Genomic DNA, 25026 nt, shown 5'->3' on the forward strand with positions numbered 1-25026 from the left:
CCTGATTGCTTAGAATTTCTTTCTTTCCACTGAATATTTTTGCATTTGATCTGGTTTTGTCTCTCTTTGCGGAGTCGTTCTAATCTTTGAGCTTGAAAAGAAATATTATAACTATAAGTTTGTCAATGAAAGTTTACTATAAACAAAGACATAATTAACTACCTTTATATGAATAAAGATGTTTTATATTGCATATGGAGGGAGAAAGTCATAAAATTTTAAAGGTGGCACCCCTGAAAAGCAAATACCAACAAAAACATGAAAATATTCTTGATTTATAATTGAAATTAGAGGATATAAAACATTAATAGAGATCATAAAGATAGTATTAACATGGAAGAGAATAATAAAATGTGAAAACTTCTGTGATTAATATGACATTTCATTATATAAATCATTAATAACGGTCTTAAAGGAATTTTAATGCACAAATGAACTGAAGTGAATATTACATTACAGGAATAAAATTACTGTTATGAATTACTCTACCCGTTTCAAAAATTAAAGATAAATGAACTCAGACTAGACTATTAAAGTTTTAAATATAAAATCCTTTATCTAAAAATCATGAAAATTATAAAATGTCAAAGCTATATAAATTAGCATAGCTTTTCTTCAGTGGGCTGAAACAGTTTATAGGTAGTAAAATAAATGATTTGTATCTTTGTAACATTAGTCAAATCTTAAAAAGAACAATTTTTCTTTTAAAAACTTTCAGATGTACTGAAAAGATTAAAAACTAGATTCCTTGATCACCAACACAACCCAAAGTTTCAATTAACTGCTAGCACCTCATTGTTAACCAAAGAAATTTCAGCTTCGTGAGTCACCTAAAATTACACATTTCTAACTATCCTTCGAAAGCCAGTGGCTTGGTGCTTCAATAAAGGTCACCAGTATGTATCCATTAGCAACTGTGCTCAAGGCCACCACCAAGCAAAGTGAGAACTGGAGCTTCTGGCAAAGCTTGTTTTCTCTTGCTAATTTTCAACATCCTTCAGGCACACACACTGACAATAGAAAAATAGCTAAAATAAACTCTGTTTACAACCACTTTCAAGGTGGGAAACCATATATTCTTTCCTTAGCATTATGGTAAAGGGACAGTGGAAATATTCTTGCCAGAAATTTTAACTATGCTGGCAAAAACATTCTTTTGTTTGTTTGTTTGTTTTTGTTTTCTTTTTTTCAAGACAGGTTTCTCTGTGTACCCATGGCTGGCTACACAGAGATCCTCTTGCCTCTGCCTCCTGCATGCTAGGATCAAAGGTGCGAACCACCACCACAGCCCTGGCTTGCAAAAAAGCATTCAGTATATCTAACGAAATTCACTGAGGAAAACCATATTCCACTGTAATTAACAACTATGGAGAGCACAGGACAGTAATATCATAAAGCTCTCAGTGGGCAGCATCTTCCTGGTGAAATCCACCCACTCTGTCCCAGAAGATACCATCTCAGTGACTTGCAAAGATGTTCCAACTATAGCTCTGAGTATCAATGGCTTTAAATTATATACAAACTTTCACCCAAACCTCTAGATATAGGGAAGTGATATTAGGGTTTTGTGGTTTTTTGTTTTACTTGTTTTTTGGGTTTTTGTTGTTGTTGTTGTTGTTTGTTTGTTTGTTTGTTTTTTGGTTTTTTGGTTTGGTTTGGTTTGGTTTGGGTGTTTTGAGACAGTTTCTTTTTGTAGCCCTGGCTGTCCTGGACTCACTTTGTAGACCAGGCTGGCCTTGAACTTACAGAGATCTGCCTGCCTCTGCCTCCCAAGTGCTGGGATTACAGGTGTGTGCCATCTTGCCCAGCAATATTATTTATTTTATCATAAGAGCAAACTATTCTTTTTAATGTCACAGACTGAACCAAACCCAACATCCATGTTTTTTTTTCACTGGGAGGTATGGTGTGGTGTACTCAGCTCTACCAGCAGACTCCCATGTTAACATTTTACCTTCGGGTCACAACAATAAACATTTTCAGCATTGCTCATCTCTTGCTACCCTCTTCTGTGGGATTAACAGCTCACTGCTGCTGATTCTATCTTTTGATAGTCTAAAAAACTGATCCTTGAAACACCCTGTCTCTCATATGTGTGCACATACATGTGTGCCCTCTTCTGTCATGCAGCAGCCATACAAATAGAGCACTCATATACATAAAATACATACATAAATAAATCTTTTTTTTTTTTTTAAAGGTTTTTCGAGACAGGGTTTCTCTGTATAACAGTCCTTGGCTATCCTGGACTCGCTTTTGTAGAACTGGCTAGCCTTGAACTCACAGCAATCCACCTGCCTCTGCCTCCTGAGTGTGGAGATTAAAGGCGTGCGCCACCAAGCCCAGCCTGTAAATAAATCTTTAAAAAAAAAAAAAAAAAAAAAGAATTCTTTTTACCCTGGAATCTTCCTCCACAAAATTAACTTGAGACTGGGTGGCTCTAAGGTCTCAAAACAGGCCCACCGCCTTTTGTACATGTAACTTCAACCTACATACAGCTCTCCTGTCTACTTTCTCCAACAGCCCCATGCCAGAGGCTCTTCCACTGACACAGGATATGCTCAGCCACACTCTTCAACAAGACATAGAGACTCACTCCCCAGGAAGCCTGTCCCAACACTACCCATTGCCGCTCAGCTGATTACTGATCTGAAGCTAAGAAGACAGAGTTTACCTGTGTTTGAGCGTCTTCTAATACCAAAGTCCCAGCTCGAGGTAATGTCGACAGACTGCGCGTACACGTAGCCCTGCATCTCACCACTGTCTCCCTGCACGTCTGACCCACTGTCTCCAGGCACTGACGGAGGATGAGTCTTCTCGAGGTCAACATCATGATCAATGAGAACCATCTCACACATTCCCGTGTCGTCACTGGTCACGTGTGACTGTCGAATGTGAGCGAGAATGATAGTTGGATTGTCCAAGAAGGCCATCCTTTCTGTGGGCCAGTCTCTTTAAAGGCTATTTTCTCCTCTTCATACTGTTCCACGGGCTCACCTACCTAGAGACATGATGCACACAGCAGTATTTAAGAATCAGGCAGAAAATGGATGAATCATTTTTCAAACAAACTCAATGTAGTAAAATTCTACCTTGAAAAGCAACATTATCCCTGTACCCAGGAGCTTGAACAGGTTAAATCTAAACTGAAAAAAAAGATTCTCAAGCACTAGGGCCTATGGTTCTCCTGCAAACAAATCATAGCAACACTCAGTGAGTGTACTCAAAGCAAGGAACTGCCACTGGACCAAGCGTCCTCCCTCCCTCTCCCTCAGCTCCATGCACCTGTCCATGGTGCTGTGAGGGGAAGAGGAGTTTGCAAGGTGCTGTCAGGCAGTTTACAGTTCCACGGCTGTCAGTTTAAAGGGGCAGGAAGCTTTCTAAGCTGCTATGAATTTTAGAAAAGTTTATCACCAAAGTAATTTTGCTTAATAAACTTTTTTGTTTTGTTTAAGATAATATTGTATTTTAAAATAAAACATATTAATCAAAATTGCCTTGCCACAAGATTAATTTCTTATTTTAGAAACCTAATTATAAGAACTGTTTCCTCAATCCTGTTAAAACTACACGTTAATGATGTTTATTCCAGGAACTAGATTGAACTTTCTCAGTTGGCTGGAAATATTCAACAAAGAATAACACATACTGTGGCTAGGAAATAGACCCTAAACACCAAACTAGTTTCAAATCCCTAGAACCTACACAAAAATTGGGGTGTTTGGGGGCTGGAGAGATGGCTCAGCAATAAGAGCACTGGCTGCTCTTCCAGAGGACCTGGGTGTGATTCCCAGCACCCACATGGAGGTTCACAACCATCTGTGACTACAGTTCAAGGGGATCTGACACTCTTTGACCTCTATAGGAATCCACTACACACATGGTACACATGCATACAAGTAGGCAAAGCACTCACACACCTTGTGGAGCAGTAATCGCTGAGGATTAATGGGCAAGGGCTGAGGAGCACTTCAATGCTGTCGGCCTCTTATGAGGACAGCAGGCACTGGCTCCCTCCCACCTCCCAACCTTGCACGAACAACCTCAGTAGGAATTTACCCTGACAGCTATCAGGCTTCACTCCTTGTTTGACTTTGTATGGCTTTTCCCCCTTAGACCCCCAGGCCCTGAGTATGCAGATGAACTAACTTTCAACACCCCTGTTCTGACACAAACCTTGCCCTAGAGACCCTGCCTCCCTAGGGGCATAAAGCACCCTCCCCCCAAAAAAAACTGAACCCGTTCTCTAAAGCTGTTCTTGGGTGTGTGCGTTCTTCACTGGCCCATTCACTGCCAACCAAGGCCCTGCATTGCACCCACAGGCCCCAGGTAAGCTTCCCTCTCTCCAGCCCAGCCTAGCGGGCGCAACAGGCTGGCTCTCCTGAGGGAGAGAAGCGGACACAGAGCAACAACACATGAAATCAAATAAATCTTAAAAATAAAATCTGTACGTCAGAATTGGCCTGTAACCTCAAAACTATGGTAGACAAGACAAGAGGATTACTGGGGCTTAGCCTAGCTCCAGATACAGTGAAAGATACTATTTGAAGGGAATAAGGCAGAGTTACACAGCAGAACAGTGTCCTCACCTGGCCTCATACACATGGTCATACGCACCTGAACACACACACCACACACACACTCGCACACAACACCTACCATTGGGGCTGGGGATATAGCAGGATATGTGCCTAGCATGTATAAGGCCCCGGGTTTGATTCTCAGTAGGAAGACAGGAAAAAGAAAAGAGAAGGAGAAAAAGCCAGGTATGGTAGTGCACACATGTAGTCCCAGCACTCGGGAGGCAGGGGCAGGCGGAGCTCTCTGAGTTCTGTAGGCCAGCCTGGTCTACAAAGAAGTTCAGGACAGCAAGGCTACACAGAAAAACCCTGTCCCAAAATACAAAAACGAGAGCGAGAGAGACAGAGAGACAGAGACAGAGACAGAGAGACAGTGAGAGAATATGAGAATGAAAGACTTGCCATGTATTTCTTCTAGAAAGGGAAGATCTAATGACATAAATGATGACAGCTAGTTGGTATTTTAAACTTTTGCCTGGTAACACATCATTCTGCTGACATTATCTAGTGCAGTGGTTTTTAACCTTCCTAACACTGAGATCCTTTAATACAGTTCCTCATGTTGTATGTAGTGACCTCCAACCATAAGATTATTTTTGTGGCTGCTTCATAACTGTAGGTTTGCTACTACTATGAATTGTAATATAAATATTTTTGGAGATAGAGGTTTGCCAAAGGACTTATAACTCACAGGTTGAGAACTGCTGATCTAGTGGATCTTAAAGATATTGATATTATCAAATATTTAAATGAAGCACATTGCTAATCAATATAATTACACTACTATTTGCTCTTTCCTTTATATCCAGTTCATGGACTACTTCTCTCTCAAAGGCCAATGGGAAATGCAAAGCTAAGTACTACATGCCTGAACAAAACTTTATATAGAACACAGATCTCCTACACCTCTAACACCACACAAGTGTCACACATTTCTGAACTATCTGATCTCTTAAATGTTAAAATGCCAATGTGCCAATGAAATAACTATAAAATTTAGAGAGAGCACTTCAATTCCATTTGTAAAACTGAAGCCTTTTCTATAACCATGGAGGAAGCACCAACCACGGGCCACTTGTGTGGTCACTGCTGGCCGCTGCAGGCTCTCCTGAGGCATTCTTCCCTCCATGAAAGGCAGGCGGCAGCAGCTGCTGGCAAAGGGGCTGTGCCTTCCACCTCCACATGGTCTAGCTCTCCTGCAAAACTCAATGTCTACTGAGCATTCGTGCACCAAAACCCAAAGAGCAAAGAAAAAGTACACTTAAGTACCCTCAACACAATAAAATCAAACCCTTCACTAGTAAGGCAAATCTGCTCCAGTGCGGCTTACAAAGAACAGACGAATGGGTTAGGTCCCTCTGAGGGGCACACCAGCTTCCCAACTTCAGCCTTTGTTACAGTGGCCTCAACACTCCCCAGCATCAGCAGACAGTCTCTCTGTTAAACAATATAACCTCGTCAGTCTGTGTAAAGTGATCCACACCAGCTGAGGGAACTTCCACAGGACTTCCCTAGGAAACATTCTATTGGGATGACATTTCTGGGTTACTATGAGGTGTTCCTGCAGTTCCACAGGACAAGAGTCTTAGCACTGCATCCCACAGGCAATAAGGCTGCTACACCGAGCAGATACTCAATACATGCCAGTGTCCAGCTTCTAATGACTATCCAATTCTGCTGCCGAGCTAAGCCCCCTGAGCATGTCAGGTGTGTGGTTAGAGAAGGGGTCACAGTCCCTTAGTACAGACAAGAGAGCTTCTCAGCAATGTGCTCTTCAGACCTGCCACCCTGAGACACTGTCAACTTATGCCAGCACTGCTTCTTAGAAATACAACAGCTTTTAAATCTTTTAAGAGCAGCTAAACATCACTTGAAGATACATTTGCTTTCTAAACCAGACATTTAGAAGAAAGATGAAATCAAGCCATGTTTCCTGTTCAATTATACAAAGAGCAAAAGGATTTTTCAGAACTAATATAGACAAGTGTCCTGAGGCATTACACTCTCATTTATGACAGAAGGGAGTGAAAACAGGTACTTGCTGGGGAAACTTGGTAATGCTTATCAAAATATAAAAACATAACCACTCTCTGAAACCCACTCTAGAACTGGCCCAGGGAAGTAACTGGGCATAAATTTTTATCTCAGAATTGCTTGGAATATCTACTGAAAATCTAAACATAACCTAAACATCCAAACAATCATGCATATGCCCTGACACATGCATACAATGAAATGCTGTGTAGTAGTTAAAAATATATGGAAGGGGTTGAAAACCATGAAGACCTAATTTCAAATCCCTAGCATCTATATAAAAAGCCAGGCATGGCCACATACACCTATGACTTTAGTGCTAGGGAGGACAGAGACAGAAAGATTGCTGGGGCTTGCTGGTACCAGCCTAGAGTCAGCTTCAGCCATATCACAACAGAATAAGGTAAGGCCACTTAATGTCTCTGGCCTCTGCACACATAGACCTACATGTATATATACCATACACAGAAAAACACACAGACACACACAATTACAGGAAGAAATAAAGAATGAAAGAGAGAGAGAAAAAACAAAGACAGAAAGACAGAAAGGAAATGTGGTAGCAAATAGACACATTTATTGACTACAGCATTAATCTTAAAACCCAGGAAATGCTGATGCTTCAAATGGATGAAGAGGGCTAGAAAGATGGCTCAGCGGTTAAAAACACTGACTGCCCTTCCAGAGAACCAAGGTTCAATTCCAAGCACCCACACAGCAGCTCACAACTGTCTGAAACTCCAAGATCTGACACCCTCACATAGAAGACACACATGCAGGCAAAACACCAATGCACATAAATTTGTTTAAATGGATGATGAGCCGGGCATGGTGGCACACACCTGTAATTCTAGCACTAAGGAGACAGTTGCAGGTGGATCTCTGAGAGTTTGAGGCCAGCCTGGTCTACAAAGCAAGTCCAGGACAGTCAAGGATACACAGAGAAACCCTGTGTCAAAAACAAGCAAACAAAGAATGATGATGCTTAGGGACATTATAACTGAGTGAAATGTGCCAGTCGCAAAGAACATGTATTCATATGGTCCATATGAACAGAAAGGGCATTGGGAGCTGCCAATGGCCGGAGGAAGGAGGACTGGGAGGACTGGACAGCTGTTCAGTACTGCTTTCACTCTAGAGGATGAAAAATTCTTGAGATGGGTGGTGGTGATGGCTGCAAACCAATGTGAGTATACATAATGCCACTGAACTGTATACTGAAAAGCATTTAAAATGATAAATTTCATGCTGCATATATTTTACTACAATTGAAAATCTCATTTTAGAGCCAGGTGTAGTGGCACACGCCTTAAAATCCCAGTATTCGTGAGTCAGAGGCAAGCAGATCTTTATGATTTTGAGGCCAGCCTGGTCTACATGGCGAGTCCAAGACAACCAAGGCTACATAGAAAAATCAAAAAGAGAAAAAAGAAATTATTTAAAAAGTTTTAATAGCATATGACCATATAGTGGGGGAGGAGGTCCCCCTCGGTCATAGACTTAGGGGAGGATAATAGGGTGAAAGTAGGAGGGAAGGAGAAATGGGAGGATACAAGTGATGGGATAACAATTAGTTGTAATTTGAATAAATTAATGAAAAAATTTTTTAATCTGGGAAACACTAAGTAAAACAAAATTAACCAGTTTTGTCTTTATTTCAATTACAAAATATTGTGTTTTTTTACATTGCTGTGAATGTGAAAGAGACTGGAAGTAGAACCCAGGGCTTCACAAACACTAAGCAGTCCAGCTATATACCCCAAGCCACTTTCTCCCACTTTTTACTTCCAGATTCTTTAAAGTGTTGTAGCTGGGTGTGGTGGTGCACGCCTTTAATCCCAGCACCTGGGAGGCAGAGGTGGATCTCTGTGAGTTCAAGACAGCCAGGGCTCTGTTATACAGACAAACCCTGTCAAGAAGAAAGAAAGAAGAAGGAAGAAGGAAGGAGGAGGAGGAGGAGGAGAAGGCATATTTGTTTACAAAAAAATGTAAGTAACAGGGATCTATGCAGAGTGAAGACAATACCTAAATGACAAGAGTTATTTTGAGACAGGGTCTCATATAGGCCAGCCTGGCCTAAAACTTGCTCTGAGACTAGCCTTAAGCTCCTGGTCCTCCTGCTCCACCTTGCATGTGTTGGGGTTACATGTGTGTATTACCACTCCCAGTTTTAAAAACTGAGAAGTAATTTTAATGTATCAAGTTGGTCTCCTTATAAAAAGATATTTAGTACATACCTGCTTAGTTGCTACTACTCCATTTAAAGAGGATCCTGGTGTAACATGGTACTACACCAGCTCCTCACACCTGTTTATGGTCATTAATAATCAAAGAACCTGCAGGTGGTTAACTTAGGACATGGTCTAAACATGGCAATAATTTATTAGCAGATTCTGACGAATATCAGGTCTAAAAAAATCTTTTTTAAGTTTAGGATCTAATTCTGTGGCCCAAGCTGGCCTCAAACTCAAAGCAATCCTCCTGTCTCAATTTCCTGGGTAGTAGATTATAGGCATAAGCAGCCACACCCAGCTCTGAATACTCCCAAGCTTTATTGGCAGTGGTTTACAGAAAGGCATGAGACGCAGCTTAACAAAACATACATGCAGAACTGGGGCAGCGATTCAGGATAAAATAGTATGTATCCATAGGACTTTGTTCATCTGTTGCAGCTGGGCCACAGAACTCCAGAGCTGCAAAAGCTAAAATTATTCTACCCTTTTTTGTTTTGTTTTGTTTTGTGTTTTGTTTTTTGAGACAGAGTTTCTCTGCTTAGCCTTGGCTGTCCTAGACTCACTTTTGTAGACCAGGCTGGCCTCAAACTCACAGCAATTGATCAGCCTGCCTCTGCCTCCTGTGTGTTGGAATTAAAGGCCTGTACCACCACGCCCAGCCTATTCTATCCTTTTTACATGAATAAAATTTGTATGACCATCAAAACAACCTTTTTAGATATCTGCTATCATCAGGTGTAATAATGCACACCTTTAATCCCAGCACTCGGGAGGTAAAGGCAGGTGGATGGCTTTGAGTTCAAGGGCAGCCTGGTCTACAGAGCGAGTCCCAGACAGTCAAGGCTACACAGAAAAACCCTGTCTCAAAAAATAAAATTAAAAATAAAAATAAATAAAAAAATAAAAGAGAAAAGAGAAGGAAAAAACAAAGAACAAAAACAAACAAACAACAACAAAAAACCCAACACACAGGAAAAAAACGGTTAAGACATTTGCCCTACTGATGGTGCCACAGCCTCACAGCAGAGACTCAAAACAGTCACCATAAACCCCATTGTGCTATTTGGGTTCTGAGGCCTGAGAGAAATTTCTTCCCTGTATCTTTAGAAAAGCTTTAAGACACAAAAGTGCTCAGCTGTAAATAAGACCCTTAGTTACTCTGCTGATGCTACAGTAAGTTTTTTACAAGGGGGGGGGGGGGGAGCAGAACCTATAACAATTGTTGAAAAAAGAAAAAGAAGGAAAATAATTTACAAATTTTCCCACATGACAAGAATATAAGAGCTCATCTGCTTTTGACTCTTTGAAACCAAAGAGTATGTATTACTTTACATATCAAGTTAGGTCTACATTGTCTGCTTGGCTGATGTGCTGCAGTGCTGGGGATCAGCCCCAGGAACCCTCCGCAGGCCGGGCAAGCACTCTACCAGGAGCTACACCTCCAACCCCACCTCAAGGACATTTTTGAAAATCCTACTAATTTCTGCAACCTCAGCTACAAATCCACAGCTAAAGTACTTTACCTTTCTTCAAATAATTAATCATAAGCATTGACCCCTCCTTATACTCTTCACTCCCTAGGGACCTGCAAGCAGCATTACATCTAAATGCTTGTGTCCAGGCCCATGCTTCCCAAGAACCCCCATGTCCTTTCAAGCACCACACTCGCTGCTCTCTACCGGCAGACTAGCAGCCCTCACCTGCAATCTATGAAAACCTGTCTGAATAAGCAACAGCCTGAGGCTTCTCAAAGGTCTGCAAACTCCCAATCAAAAATTACTGCTGCCCCATCAATGTGTCATATAAATGCTGGCATGTTAATTGTGTATTTATAAGATTGTTAATGGTTAGTTAATTTACCTCCCACGCTATTATTGTACTTGAAATGATTTAACGTCTGCTAAGGGAGTTAACAACATGTAACAGCAGATGTGAGATTTTTTCCACACTGTACCCTGACTTGCCACTGTTAGTCTTAGGCACGATAACCTGATTCCCATAGAGAAGTCCTTGACACAGACTAACAAAAGCAGTCTCACTTATCTGCCATGCTGCAGGATGGTCACAAGTTAAGAAAACAAAGCCCTGTCATTATACATGAAGTTTCCCATTCACAGAAACCAACAGACCATCATTTGACTGTAATCAACATTCTCTGATCTGATTAAAGTTCAGAATTCACTCCTCCTGGCACTTGAAAATAACTGAATGACTATTAAAATAAAATGTGGTTTATTGCTTCTAAACTTCCTTCTCTAACTCTCTCCACTGTAACTCTAAATTAAGCCTTCATCTGTTTTTCAGACTAGCAAAAATAGCTTTTTTAATTTGTTCTGGGAGCCAAGCACAGTGGCAAACTCCTGCAATCCCAACACTCAGGGAGACAGAAGCAGGAGGATCTCTGTGAGTTCCAGACCAGCCTGGTCTACAAAGTGAGTCCAGGACAGCCAGGGCTACACAGAGAAAGCCTGTCTCAAAAAACAAAACAAAACAAAAACAAAAACAAAACTTAACAAAATAACAACAAAAAAATTGTTCTGGGAAGTCAAACTTTCTCCATGTGACTATGGCCAACTATAGTGCACAGTAACAACAACATATATTTGGAGTTTACTTTATCCTCCTCTGTCTTTGTTTCCATACTTTGAGTAAAAGAATTTAAGATAATAAAAACAACAACAGCTGCAGCAAAGAAATGCCTGCATGTACTCCTGAATGAGATTCCTTCACTAGACATCATCTTTAGAGGGAGACCAGGACTCTGCAAGAGTGTACTGTTCTTCCACAAGCTGACAGTGTCAGCACAGGCACTCTCCCACACAAGCTGGACAGGAACTCAGTGCAATGTATACACCAACTCCCCAATGACTGTGTGTTTTCTAAGAATCAGCTAAGTCCCAGAAGAAAGTGGCAGCATTTTAAGGATGGCTGGGCTTTGCTTAGGCAGAAACACAAGGAGGGTAGTGACAGACAACTCCTGCTGGGCTGTTCCCATGAACACTGCTTATTACTTAGCATGTCACAGCCCGACTAGAATGAACTACATCTTTGTTTGGTAGTTTTGTTTTGTTTTTTAAACTAAGCCTTAAAGGAATTAAATAGTTTACAGGGCACATGGCAGCTTATAGCTTCATGCACTTCCTCACATCAACCCAATCAGTTGGAAGTCCACTGCCCTGTCCTTAAATCTGGGCTCACATTATGTTTGGCACTGATTAAATGTAATGTACATGGAATTTCAAAATCTTGGAATTTAGATGCCTGGCTCTGGACTACTTCCCAAACATTATCAAAAGAAAAACTGTGTGTATTATACATATATGTAGGCGTATGTGCAGGTGCATGACTGTCTCTGTGGAGGTTAGAGCTGGATGCTGAGTGTTTTCCTCAATCACTCTCCACCCTATTTTCTGAGGCAGGGTCTCTCTCTGAACCTAAAGTGAAATAATCCAGCTACACTGTCTGGCCAATGAGCTTCAGGGACCCACCTGTGTCCACCATTATAGCGCTGGGATTACAAGTGCACCTCATGCACCCAGCTTTCATACAAGTTGTGGGAATCTGAACTTAGGTCTTCATGCTTACATGGCAAGCATTTCACCAACTGAGCCATCTCCACAGCTCCCCAAGTGTGTGTGTGTGCACGTGCGCGTGCTAGGCAAACACTACTACCAAGCTATATCCACAGCCTCAAGAATCTTGGTTTGTTTTTGGTTTTTTGGTTTGATTTTGGAGGGGTTTCTCTGTGCTGCCTTGGCTGTCCTGGACTCACTCCGTATGCCAGGCTGGCCTGGAACTCACTCAGACATCCTCCTGCCTCTGCCTCCAGAGTGCTGAGATTAAGGGCTAGGCCAGGCACTACTAGAGCAAGGCGTGGTAAATCTGCACTTGGGAGGTGGTGGCATCAGGACCAGAAATTCAAAGTCATCTTCAGCTATACTGTAGGTTCAAGGCAGTCTAGAGTAAAATAAATACATAAATAAAGGAACAAACAAACAAACAAACAAAAACCACCATAGGGCTGAAGAGGTGGCTCTCGATGGTTAAGAGCACAAACTGCTCTTGCAAGAACCTGAGTTTTGTTCCCAGCACACAGGAAGTAGCTACAATAGCTCCAACTCCTAAGGGTCCTCCAGTCAATTCTGGTCTCCTCTGCCACTAGCACTCCTGTGCACATACTCCCACTACACACACATTTACTTAATTAAAATAATAAGTCTTTAGGGAAAAAAAATTACCAAAATTGATAGCCCAGGAAAATGTGCAATGTTTGTTTCCCAGAACACACAGGGATTTTCTTAAATCCCAGTATCAAAGGTCTGGGAGAAAACTGGCTTTAGTGTCATTCTTTCTCAATGAACAACTCAAAATCAAAATTCTGCCTATAGATGTTCCTGATGACAAGGACAAAGAACATAAACATTAATCTCTGAGTAATGATTAATACATAAATCATCTATGAAGTGCCAAGCCCAAGTTAGACTACAGCACTCCCAGGGTCCTGAAATAATGTTTATTAACTAGCAATAGCAGCAGCACTTCAGACAGCCTAACCACGCACCACTCTCAAAGCTCCAAACCTGACAATTTCAGCAGTTACAAGAAATCTGCCAGTTTCCTGCAATATAGCCCTAAATTATTTTTTCTAATAGGTGTTGTCTGTCTGACATAAGAGGCTTGATTGGCAGTTGTAAAAATAAATAATTTTAGGTTTTACATTAAGATCGCTGGTAAAAATGTTTATATAGTTTTATCTAGATGGAAGATACAAATAATGTCAAAGCAGCTAGACTGTTTTCAAAGGAAAAGCACTGGTAAGGCTTACACTGTAAGCACTACTCATTTGCCTACCAAGTACTCACTCAGACTTCACTCAATTGATGAGTGTTACAAAGCACTGACCTGACCACTGTCCTTCTGAAGTAGGTTTATGGGGAAACAGAACCCTAGGACAGTTGCAGAAAGTCTGGCCTCTTTGCATCATCCACCCCTTTGTTGTATAGCTACCCCTTTTCTTTAATACAGATGGGACCTTACAGGCTACAGTCAAAAAAACAGGACAAAGGTGCGAAAACAGCCAGGCATGGTGGATTATGTCTGTAATTCCAGCACTCAGGAAGCAGAGGCAGGCAGATCTCTGTGAATTCGAGGCCAGCCTGCTCTACAAAGCAAGTCCAGGGCAGCCCAAGCTACACAGAGAAACCCTGTCTCAAAAAAAAGGTGTGAAATGCACAATCCCTTGATGACATTCTGTCACATGAGACTTCTTAGCCAAGTGAAGAGGGAAATGGTCAAAGAGTCCCAAGGGCTTCGAAGAGGCAAGTGGTGGTGTTCAGAAGCACACAAGGACCAAGGGCTAAGCCATCAGCTAAACAGAACAGGGCCCTCAAGCCGGGCGTGGTGGCGCACGCCTTTAATCCCAGCACTCCGGAGGCAGAGGCAGGCGGATCGCTGTGAGTTCGAGGCCAGCCTGGTCTACAAAGTGAGTCCAGGATGGCCAAAGCTACACAGAGAAACCCTGTCTCGAAAAAAAAAAAAACAAGAACAGGGCCCTCAGCCATGAGTAGCGCATCCTGCCAACAACCTAAGATACTCAGAAGCTCATTACCAACTACCATCTTCCTTTCAACCTTCTGAAATCATGGGAAGGCACCCAGCTCGTACTGCTTGCTGTAAACCATAAGGCCAAGGTGATCTGTCATGCATAAACCTAAAGCCCCCCATGTACAGCATGGAGGGCTCTCTACAAGCTGGCTTCACTATCAGCCCTTCTCCCCTCCACCTCCCGCAACTCTCAGGGAAACTTGGTGTATCTTCTGGTCTCTGGTCATGTTTGAGATGTGCTCTACTCCAACACAGCCAACCATTCTCTTCAGTCCAACACAAGCATCTCACCCCTTGCAAACTCTTCTCTGAATCCCAGGCCCAAGTGGTTTTACGGGCATTTTATTTCTGCTTTCATTAGGCAGTTGGAGAAATGTTTGATCTAACTAACTCTTGATTTGGTAAGGTAGTTATTTTATGATGGTAGGAATCTTTCTCTCCTTAAGTCATTGGCTCAAGACTCAACAGTGGCAATGCTATCAGACATTTGGCAATGTCTGGAGACATCTCTGGTTGTCACACTGGGGATGAGCTCTACTAACATGGATGAATACATCCACAACAAAGAACTGTACCACCAAAATGTCAGTATTGACAATGCTGTGGCCAAGAAATCCTAACATGTGACTTGAAAAGACATCTGTGGTCATTTCTAATCCCTCAGAATTGTTTCTGAGTAAACAAAACAACAACTTTGCTACTAAAATCTGTACTCAACCCTTCTACAATCTGCTAGGTGGTGGTGGTGCACACCTGTAATCCCAGCCACTATGGAGGAAGAGGCAGACGGATCTCTATATATTCAAGGCCAGCCTGGTCTACAGAAGAAGTTCCAAGATAGCCAGGGCTACACAGAGAAACCCTGGGGCAGGGGAGTGTGGGGGGCACAAAAAGAAAAAACAAGCAAAAACCTTCTATAATCTAAACAAACCCCACCACTAATTTTAGTACCTATTACCAACTCCTGCCATCTCTGTTCTGATAGTTTAAATACTAAGGAGACCTACAGCTCAAGTTACTGCTATAAAAACAAACTGTAGTTCAGGCATGACACCCTTTAATCCCAACACTAGGGAGGCAGAGGCAGGCAGAGCTCTCTGTGAGTTCAAGGCCAAATCTGGTCTAAGCAGAGAGTTCAAGGACAGCCAGAACTACAGTGAGACCTTGTCTTTAAAATTACACACATATACATGTACATATATGTATACACATGCAAGAGTATGTTAATCAGTTGGTGAGCACTCACTGATGCATGGGTTAGATCCCCACACTGCATAAATCAAACATAGTGGTATATACCCATAATCACTTGGGAGGTGAATGCCAGAGAGTCAGAAGTTCAAGGCCATCATCAACAAATAGCAAGTTCACAGCATTTAGACTGCAGGAGACCATTATAAAACAAAAGCCAGGTGGCGATGACACGCACCTTTAATCCCAACACTTGGGAGGCAAAGGCAAGCAAATCTCTGTGAGTTTGAAGGGAGATCCAGGACAACCAAGGCTACACAGAGAAACCCTGTCTTGAAAAACAAAAACAAAATTAAAATAAAACAAACAACAACCACAAGTTGCATTTGCTCATCCTTATTCTATGAAATCTGTCTGCCTGGCTGAGAAAATGGCTCAGTTGATAAAGTATTTTAAAGACTCATCATCCAATAATGAAGAACTGGGAGCACGCCTGTCACCTCAGCACTGGGGAGGTGGGATCATGAGGATTTACGGCATGGCTGGCTTGCCAGTATAACTGAATGTGTGAGCCTAGGTTCAATGAGAGACTATCTCAAAACGGGGCGGGGCAGGGAGACTGACAGCACCCAACATTCTTCACACACAAGTGCACTTCTTCACTTGGGTGCCTCTTATTCACTAATCAAAAGTCCAGCTCGACAGTCAGTTCTTTTAGGAACTTCCTAATGAATCCCAGGTTAGCTGTTCCTTTACATTTCCATTGCACTGCCTGGCCCATCTACCCATAACAGTAACTGAGGACTGACCGGGTGCATTCAGCAACTAGGCACCAGGCAGCAACTATGCTGACATCCGCCAGGCACTCCTCTAGATACAGAACACACGGTGTGCATATACAGCCACAGTCCTGACTTCATGGAGTGCATGTTCTAATGAGTGCAGACAAGCAAACACGTGCACTATGGCAGCTAGAAGCACTGTGGAGCAAAGCACAGGGGAACGAGCCACATTAGATGCAGTACTGGGTTGTAACTGCAAACAAAACAGCACAGGAACAGGCCACTGGGATGCTTCCTACTCACCATCTAAGGCAAGACAGGAAAAGCCACATGCATGGGAACATTTGAGGGAAGAGAGCCGCCCGGCTAGAGGCTTTGGGGACATGCCTGCCACAATTCAAGATGGGAACAAGCCACACAGGGTAAGATCTGGAAGAACATATTCCAAGGTCTTGTCCCTTTACTCCAAAAAACAGAAGGCGTCACTGGAGGCTTGTGAAAAGAACAGTGTGATAGGCTCTAACACACATTAAAGGAATCTCTCTGGGGCTGGCAAGATGGCTCAGCAGGCAGGGGGGCTTGCCACCAAAACTGACAACCAAGACTGTCATGTTTGAAAGAGGTAACGCCCTCAAATTGTCCTAAACCTCCACACGAGCACTATGGCATTATGGACCACTGAGGAAACCTGAATTCCAGCTCCCCAACTATCAGAGGCCTAACTGTATGGTTTGGAGAAGCCACTTCTCTCATTCACAAAACTAACATAAATTCTACTATTACCCATGTTTTATGGGTCAATAAACTGAGGCACAAACTTGCCAAAGACCACACAAGTAAGAGAAGGTACCATGATAAAGCTCAGGCAGACTGGCTCCTGCACTCTACCCTGAAACCACACATTCTACACCTAGTCCACTCACCACACTCTAGAATGCAATGCACACACACATCTAAGTAAGGGTACAAACATCTGTCCTTCCCACCACATGCTGGGAGTCAGGGCAACAAGTGCTCAGCTGCAGTCCCTATCTGAAAGGGTTAGAGTCAGAGAAGGCAGAAAGCACAAGACTATAAATGGTCACCATAGCATGAGAGCCACATTGGAGGACTCTAACAGTGTGCTACAGACACAACCAACAGACAGCTAAATGAAATTAGGTCCTCAGACAAGCCTTCCCAAGACATCAGTGTGGCCGAGACAACAAAGGTCATCACTTCCAACTTACCTACCTCAAGAATAGTGGCAAATGAGTGGCACTGCTCTGTAATGCAGGTTCCTTGATGAAAAAGTTTACAATAAAGTCCCCTTCAGTTCTCTCTTATGGACTTCAGATTAACATCAGGTCATCTATGAGTTGAACTGGTGTGGAATCAAACACAGGATCCTCGTTATGAGACAAATCAAGGGAAGGGAGGAGGCTGAGAAAGTCAGCAGGAGAGGCAGGTCTGAGAGGCTGAGAACAATCAAGCATTAAACTACTGGGGTCCAAATCTGGACCTGGACACGCACTCACTATAGGGCCTATGGAGAGTAACAATTTCTGTGTCTATTCTCTCATCCGGGAGTCATTCTGATGGCCACTCAGAGCTATAAACTGACTAACACTGAGGCAAGAAACAGCAGAACACATGTTAACTAAAACTACAGAGAGTTCAAAGTTGCTGATTAGATTAACATTTCAGAGACTATGGCAGTCACACAGAAGATCAACCCATGGGCAAGACAGAAGCTGTTTGTGAAGCTGTGACAATAGGCCAAGAAAAGAGGATGATGTCTCAAAGCAGTAAAACATTTCCATAAATTCAAGAAGTATTCCAGAGATAAAAAGTGTGAGAGCATTCAGGTGCAGTGGCAAATGCCTGTAATCCCAGAACTAAGGGAGGCAGAGGCAGGCGGATCTCTGTGAGTTCAAGGCCAGGATAGTCTACAACAGGTCTAGGACTGCCAGGACTACAAGAGAAAGCCTTCCTCAAAAAAACCAAAACAAAACAAAAAGTGGGAGAGCTTGGTGACTGAGGGAATGTAGAAAGAGACATTTACACTGGCTTAGCAGGTAAAGATACTTGCTATCTAGACTGAACTTACATAGTGAAAGTAGAACTGATGCCTGTATGTTGCTTACTGACCTCTGTGTATGTGACACACAAAGTTTCTTAAAGAGTTTTAACAAGAACAGGTTGCCAGGCAAGGGAGAGGCAGGGAGGGGGAGGGTGGGGGTGCAGATAATGAGTCATTTTTCAGACACAATCAACTTGAGTATGGATTACCCAAAGAGATCAGCAAGAGTCAAACTCATACTTGTGACACTAGTTCTTTGGAGGCAGAGGCAGGTTACAAACTCAAGAGCAACTTGGGCTGTACAGCTACACTGCTGCAGAAAGACGAGAGACATACCTGTAGCTCTGGAGAAAACTCTGAGTAAATCTGGAAGACATCAACATACGTGTGACAGATGAAGCCGTAGATGTAAATGAGCTTGCCCAGGGAGCATGGATGGCAAGAAAACCCAAGAAACAGCAACAGTTTAAAGGTAGGCTCCTAAGCATGAAGCCCTACAAAGAAAACCCAGAAGCTGTATTAGAGACAGAGAGAGACAGAGAAACAAAGACTGAGACAGAGGCAGAGTAAGAGACAGACAGGCAGACTAGCGCACACATGCACACACAGACAGACAGACAGACAGACAGACACACACACACACACACACACACACACACACACACACACACACGAGCCTGTATTCAAGCATGCTGCATAAATTCCCAAATTCTAAGCAGTTCCTTTCTTCCCTAGCTCAGAAGCTCCCACTGCTTGAAGAAAGAAGCTCCTACTGGATCACCAGTCCTTGTGAGGAAAGCACAAGGAACCTTCTTTGACCTCTATCCCTGTCTAATAGGGCCTGGTAAAGATGTGCTGGGAGTGTACACACAATCCAGCCACTTTGGGAGACAACTGGACAGAGCCTCACAATGCTTATAAACATGGGGCTACCATGTGTGCCAGCAGGCTCAAAATACACCTTAAAGAACTGGACATAATATGTTCACACAAGAGTCTGTACACAAATATGCAAACTAGTATAATAGCCAAAGGTAAAAATAACCAAAAAGTCCAGCTGGTGAGTGGACAAACAAGGATGGACTATCACCTGATCAGAAAGAGGGATGAAGTATGCTCTTAGCTATTTCAACATTTTGCTAAGCAAAATGACCCACATATGAAAGGCCACTGATTACAATTCCATTTCTATAAAAGGCTGAAAATAAGCAAAGCCACAGAAATGCAAAGTAGAAGAGTAAATGTTAGGAGCCAGGGGCAAAAGGCTGGGGTCTGACTGTTCTAAACACATTACGGTGTTGGTCAGAAAGCTCATTAAATCGGTACACTGGAAAAGGGTGTTACCATACACGAATCATACACGTCTTAATAAAAAAAAAGAAAAAGAAAGGGCTACAATGAGGAAAGCTCGAATCCATGCTATACCTGTGGTGGTTTGAATGAAAACAGCCCCCATAGGCCCACAGAGCGTGGCACTATTAAGAGAGGAGGTATGGCCTTGTCGGAGAAAGTGTGTCGCTGGGGGTGGGCTTTGAGGTTTCAGAAACTCAAGCCAGGTTCAGTGTCTCTCTTCCTGCTGCCTGCCAATGCAGATATAGAACTTTGAGCTCCTTCTCCAGCCACGCTTCCCACCATGATGATAAAGGACTAAACCTCTGAACTGTAAGCCAGCCCCAATTAAAGGTTCTCCTTTTAAGAGTTGCCATGGCCTTGGAGTCTCTTTACAGTAATAGAGCCTCTAAGACAACAGTCTAGATTTCCTCTAGCTCAAAGGCCAGAAGTATCCACAATGTCCTCTGCTGAAATAACAAGAATAATCAAAAACATTTAAACAACCTGTAACATAAGCTGGTGCCATCAAACTGGAGGAAGTCACTGAGGCAGAACACAAGGCTCCAAGTCTTCCCTGGAAGAAGGGAGCTGTGAAGTTCAACCGTGTGAAGATGGCTCACAGAAATTTCCAGCGGAGAGTGACTACCCCATGCTCAAACCCCAGGAGTATCTCTTCCTCTCAAAGAGAAATGCCCGCGTGCTGAAGCATCAGTACTCTGGCCTAGGAAGCCAAGAGAGGTGACCTACCATATGTGAGCAGCCTACTGAGCTGCCAGTCCTTGGGAGCAATTCCATTTGTACTAATCAAGATGACAGAAAGAAACAAAAAAGCCAAAGTGGTAAAAGAAATGTTATAGCTGAGCGTGGTGGCACACGCCTGTAATCCTAGCACTTGGAGGCAGAGGCAGGTGGATCTCTGTGGTTCCAGGCCAGCCTGGCCTACATAGTGAGTCCAGGACAGCCAAGGCTACACAGAGAAACCCTGTCTCGAAAAACCAAAAAAAAGTCAAAGTGGCATTAGGAAAACAAAAAAGCTGTGCATGGAAGCCCAGTAGCCAGGAGCTAAGGAAAGTGTAGTTTCTCTGGACCTGCCAACCTCACAAAGCTGCTGCCCACTATAGGGCCCAAAACCAACTCAAATGGCCATAACCTTCTCAGCTCTCCTGGAAGAAAATCAGCTGCCAGTATTGTTTACTTGGGGTCAAAACAGAAATAAGACTCAGGTCTCGTATCTATGAAACATTTAGACTCATAGTCTCAAACATACATAAAAGTACAAAGAATGGTCTATCAAATGCGGAGCCACTCCTTCCTTTCCCTGGATCCTAAAGGCATTTAATCAGAATCCTGTGCATTCTAGCTCCTCTCTCTAAAGAACTCCTCCATATCTCATTATTTCAAAAACCTACACAAGCCACAGCCTGGCCTAAGCTATTCAAATTGTTTCCTACCTGGTCCTCACTGCTCTCTCACTGACTTCCCAAACTCCTTCATAGGCCTGAACTTGCCTACCCCCTTAAAGCTTTCTATTCCACACATACTGAGCTTAGTTCTTACCACCCTTGAACAGAAACTTCAAAAAATTCTCTGCCCTGTCACCAGGCAGGTGGATCTCTGTGAGCTCCACGTCAGCATGGCCTACATAGTGAGTTCCAGGCCAGCCAAGGCTACACAGAAAGACCCTATGTATTCTTTTCTGAAAAAAGAGAAAGGAAAACGCAGCAGCTAACCTACCACTTAGAGCAGTGTTTCTCAACCTGTGGCTTTAGCAGTCCAATGACCCCTTTCACAGGGGGATAACTAAGACCATCTGCATACCAGTATTTACCTGCATTGTGGTACATAACAAATGCAAAATTACAGATATGAAGTAGCAATAAAAATAATTCTATGGGTGGGGTCACCACACCATGAGGAAGTGTATTAAAGGGCCGCAGCATTAGGAAGGCTGAGAACCACTGGCTTAGAGGAAGGGGTTCTGAACTGGGAAGGTAGGAAAGGCATCTGTAATACCAACTATAGCCACAACTCTAAGAGAGGAAGTAATGGCCCTGGGCCCTGAACAGAAAAACTACACCACATAATCCACATACCAATGCAAGGTTACAATGAAATACTTCAAATTCCAGAAGGATTCAGGCCAAAGAACGTTCCCGCTCAGACCAAGAGACAGAAGGTACAAATGAACTAAAGCCTGGCTCATGACTAAGAAGTGGATATACTTACTCTCATGCCACTGAGCAAGCTTCAGTTTCTGGACTGCAGTCAGGTACAAATCAAAGTAGTGCATCATTCCATACAACTAAAGCAATGCCTTCACCCAGTGTAGGGCACACACATGTCACATTTCACACTCAGATTTTCCATTTTGGACTTTACTCCAACAAGCTGAAGTCTTATCTGTTTTTTGCCTATGCTAATACAAGTTCTATCAATTCAGAATTTTCATAATCTCCTCTTGGCCATGGCCATTCTTTAGTTCTATTCATATCTCAGCTAAGCAACTTCAATCGAGTTATCAAAGCTTCATTAACTTGTAAACAAACTGTTCCTCAGATAAACTCAATTGCTCCACATAAGACCTTAAGCAAATAAATAAGTACAAAACAGGCAGAGATTATAAATTAGGGCAGACAAATCTGCATCTAGCCCCACACTGGTAAAGAGCATTCTATCAATATAGTGAAATGCTAATCTCCTAATTAACAACCTAATTAGGTAATTATGGCTTTGCAGAGGGATGCCGAAATGAAATATGACAACATGGTCACCTCTTTATATGGCACCTGTGGGCCTTTTCAGCTGTCATCCTGAAGAGTGCAGTATCAATTTGAGCAGATGACAAAGTGCTGTCATTTTTCATCCTGATAATACACAGAATGCTTTGGACAGAGCAGTTTACAAAGGAAACAACTTGCCTCGTATTTTCCTAATTTAAATATGCTCATACACTTGTTAAATTTTGTGGATGCTTTTATACCACATACACAAAAATTACCATGCATAGTTTTAAAAAGCACCTATCTGGTCATAATACTAAATGTGCAGGCTGATACTACTTTAGTTATGAAACATATAATTGGGTGAGTCTAAGGTAACAATTCATCATGTCATTTTAATATTCATACTTTTACTGACACTAGAAAAATTAAAAATAAACTTTTCAATTTTTTTAACTGAATAAAAAAGATGGAATTTCCTCTTATGAAAGTAAATTAAAATGGAGGCACCCTGAGCAGACAAAATCAACTAGGCCACATAGGTGACTTTCACCTTGCCTGATTTGTAAGCATAAGCAAAACAGAATCTAAGCTCAGCCAGTCAACTACAACTACATCTAAGCTGTAATTCTGTAACTAGGGACTCCTCCACGGAAGATACCAGACAAGGCAACTGTGCAAGCACAACCAAGTATTCCCTTTGCTTTACCTCAGTCTTACTGTGACAGTGTTACCTAGCCTTTCCTAGCAAAGCAGCTGAACCACTGGGGGTTTAGGGCCCCTCATCCATGAGCTGGCAGGAAGAGCTTGCCACCAGGCCTAAAGCCTGGAGCGCAACCCTGAAGACCATAAAGTTGCCTTCTCACCCCCACTCAGGTACCATCACACACAACAGTATAAACATATAAAGTATGCTGTACCTCAGCTGACCTCTCTTCTTTACACGTGTGTGTCCCATCTCTCAACCCCTGCATGTCTTCCCAACTGAGAAAGCCAACCCAGTTCACCAAACTTGGTGGCAAGTGTCCTTATCCACTCAGCCATCTTGCCAGCTCCTAGCTGGCCTAGACTTTTTAAAAACACAACTTATTTTCTCTATCAAAGAAGCATTTCACAATATACACACTTTAAACTCACGAACTTTTTCTCCAGGCTTTTTTGAGACAAGGTTTCCTTGTATAGCCTTGGCTGTCTTGGACTCACTGTAGACAAGGCTGGTCTCTAACTCACAAAAGCATGAGCCACCACGCCCAGCTAAACTCACGAACTTTTATCAAATAATCAACTAGCAACCTTAACTTCAAGGCACATTGCACACCTGGAAGTAAAAGACTAAGCTGTCCCAGGCCTATTCCCACCACTGGGCACTGAATGGGTGGGTGATGGCAGCATGTACTCACCAGTACCCAATATACGTGCAAACTTTCCATGACTTTTTTTGTGTCTCACTTTGTAGCCCAAACTGCCCTCAAATCCATGATCCTCCTGCCTCAGCTTCCCAAGCAATGGAAACATCCTTGAACATAAACATTTTCTACATCTATAATCCTTTAACAGATATTTTTATAACCAAAACTACAAGCTTAAATGCATTCATAACTCCATCATAAAGCTTGAAATAAATACTGCTCAAGGTCTTTTCAGGAGCTTTACCAAATTTTACCAACTTATAGTCAGATTAGTAATGAATGCATGACCTTCTCACCAACTTTTGCCAGTAATATACAGTTTCACCAAATCTTTAAACTTCATAAGGTTACACCTACTCACTCACAAATATGGAAAATGACTTTCTGTAAGCATTAGTGTGCATAAATAAGGAGAATGCTCAAAGCTGATGCAGTCCCACAGCAAGGGCTAGTTTACACACCAAATCTAGAGCAGCATGAAACAGTGGCAACAGCAGCAAATCAATAGACACTGAGGCCCTGCTTTGGTTGCTGCACCTGACAAACACTCCTCATTCTAGTCACTTCTAAGGGTAGTCACCACATAAAACAAGACCACATGGGCCAGTGTACATTTGTTTCCTTTGTTTATTTGTTCATTTATTTATTTAGTTTTGGCTTTTTGAGACAAAATTTATCTATATAGCTGTCTTGGAATTTGATCTGTAGACGAGGCTGACCTCGAACTCAGAGATCCACCTGCCTCTGCCTCCCACTGCCTCCGGAGTGCTAGGATTAAGGTGTGCACCACCACTTTAGTATGCATTTCTAATGTTACTCAGCCGACAAATTTATTTAACCACTGCAAAAAAGTATACTGAAACTTGTCTCAACAGTACATAGTAAACCATATATGCCAAGTAACTCTCAAAGTACATTCAAAATTATGGTGACTAATTTCAGGATCCAGATGTTAAAGTCATTTTTGTTCATGACTATTCCCTAGTTTCAGTCCTGAATGTCCATGTCTATGAATGCCAGACCCTGACACCACTCTGCAGATCTCCCAAGTCACACAGGCAGTGAGAGACAGCCTTAT

The 25026-nt window shown here is 42.5% G+C and overlaps 1 protein-coding gene across 4 annotated transcripts in view; it reads right to left on the minus strand.

The window, feature by feature from the left end:
• Mapkap1 (MAPK associated protein 1) overlaps window positions 1-25026 on the minus strand; it is a 212760-nt gene that overhangs the window by 181498 nt on the left and 6236 nt on the right. For 3 of the 4 annotated variants that reach the window (XM_051166492.1, XM_051166493.1, XM_051166489.1), the window contains exons 2-3: window positions 2675-3001; window positions 2-91 (exon numbers count right to left, since the gene is read on the minus strand). In XM_051166492.1, coding sequence (XP_051022449.1) covers window positions 2-91; window positions 2675-2933 — 349 coding nt within the window. In that variant the 5' untranslated portion in view covers window positions 2934-3001. Of the gene's footprint in view, window position 1; window positions 92-2674; window positions 3002-18823; window positions 18982-25026 lie in introns of all 4 variants that reach the window. The other variant, XM_051166490.1, reaches the window with a different exon arrangement.

The sequence above is a fragment of the Acomys russatus genome, chromosome 24 (genome assembly GCF_903995435.1).
Source record: "Acomys russatus chromosome 24, mAcoRus1.1, whole genome shotgun sequence".
NCBI lineage: Eukaryota > Metazoa > Chordata > Mammalia > Rodentia > Muridae > Acomys > Acomys russatus.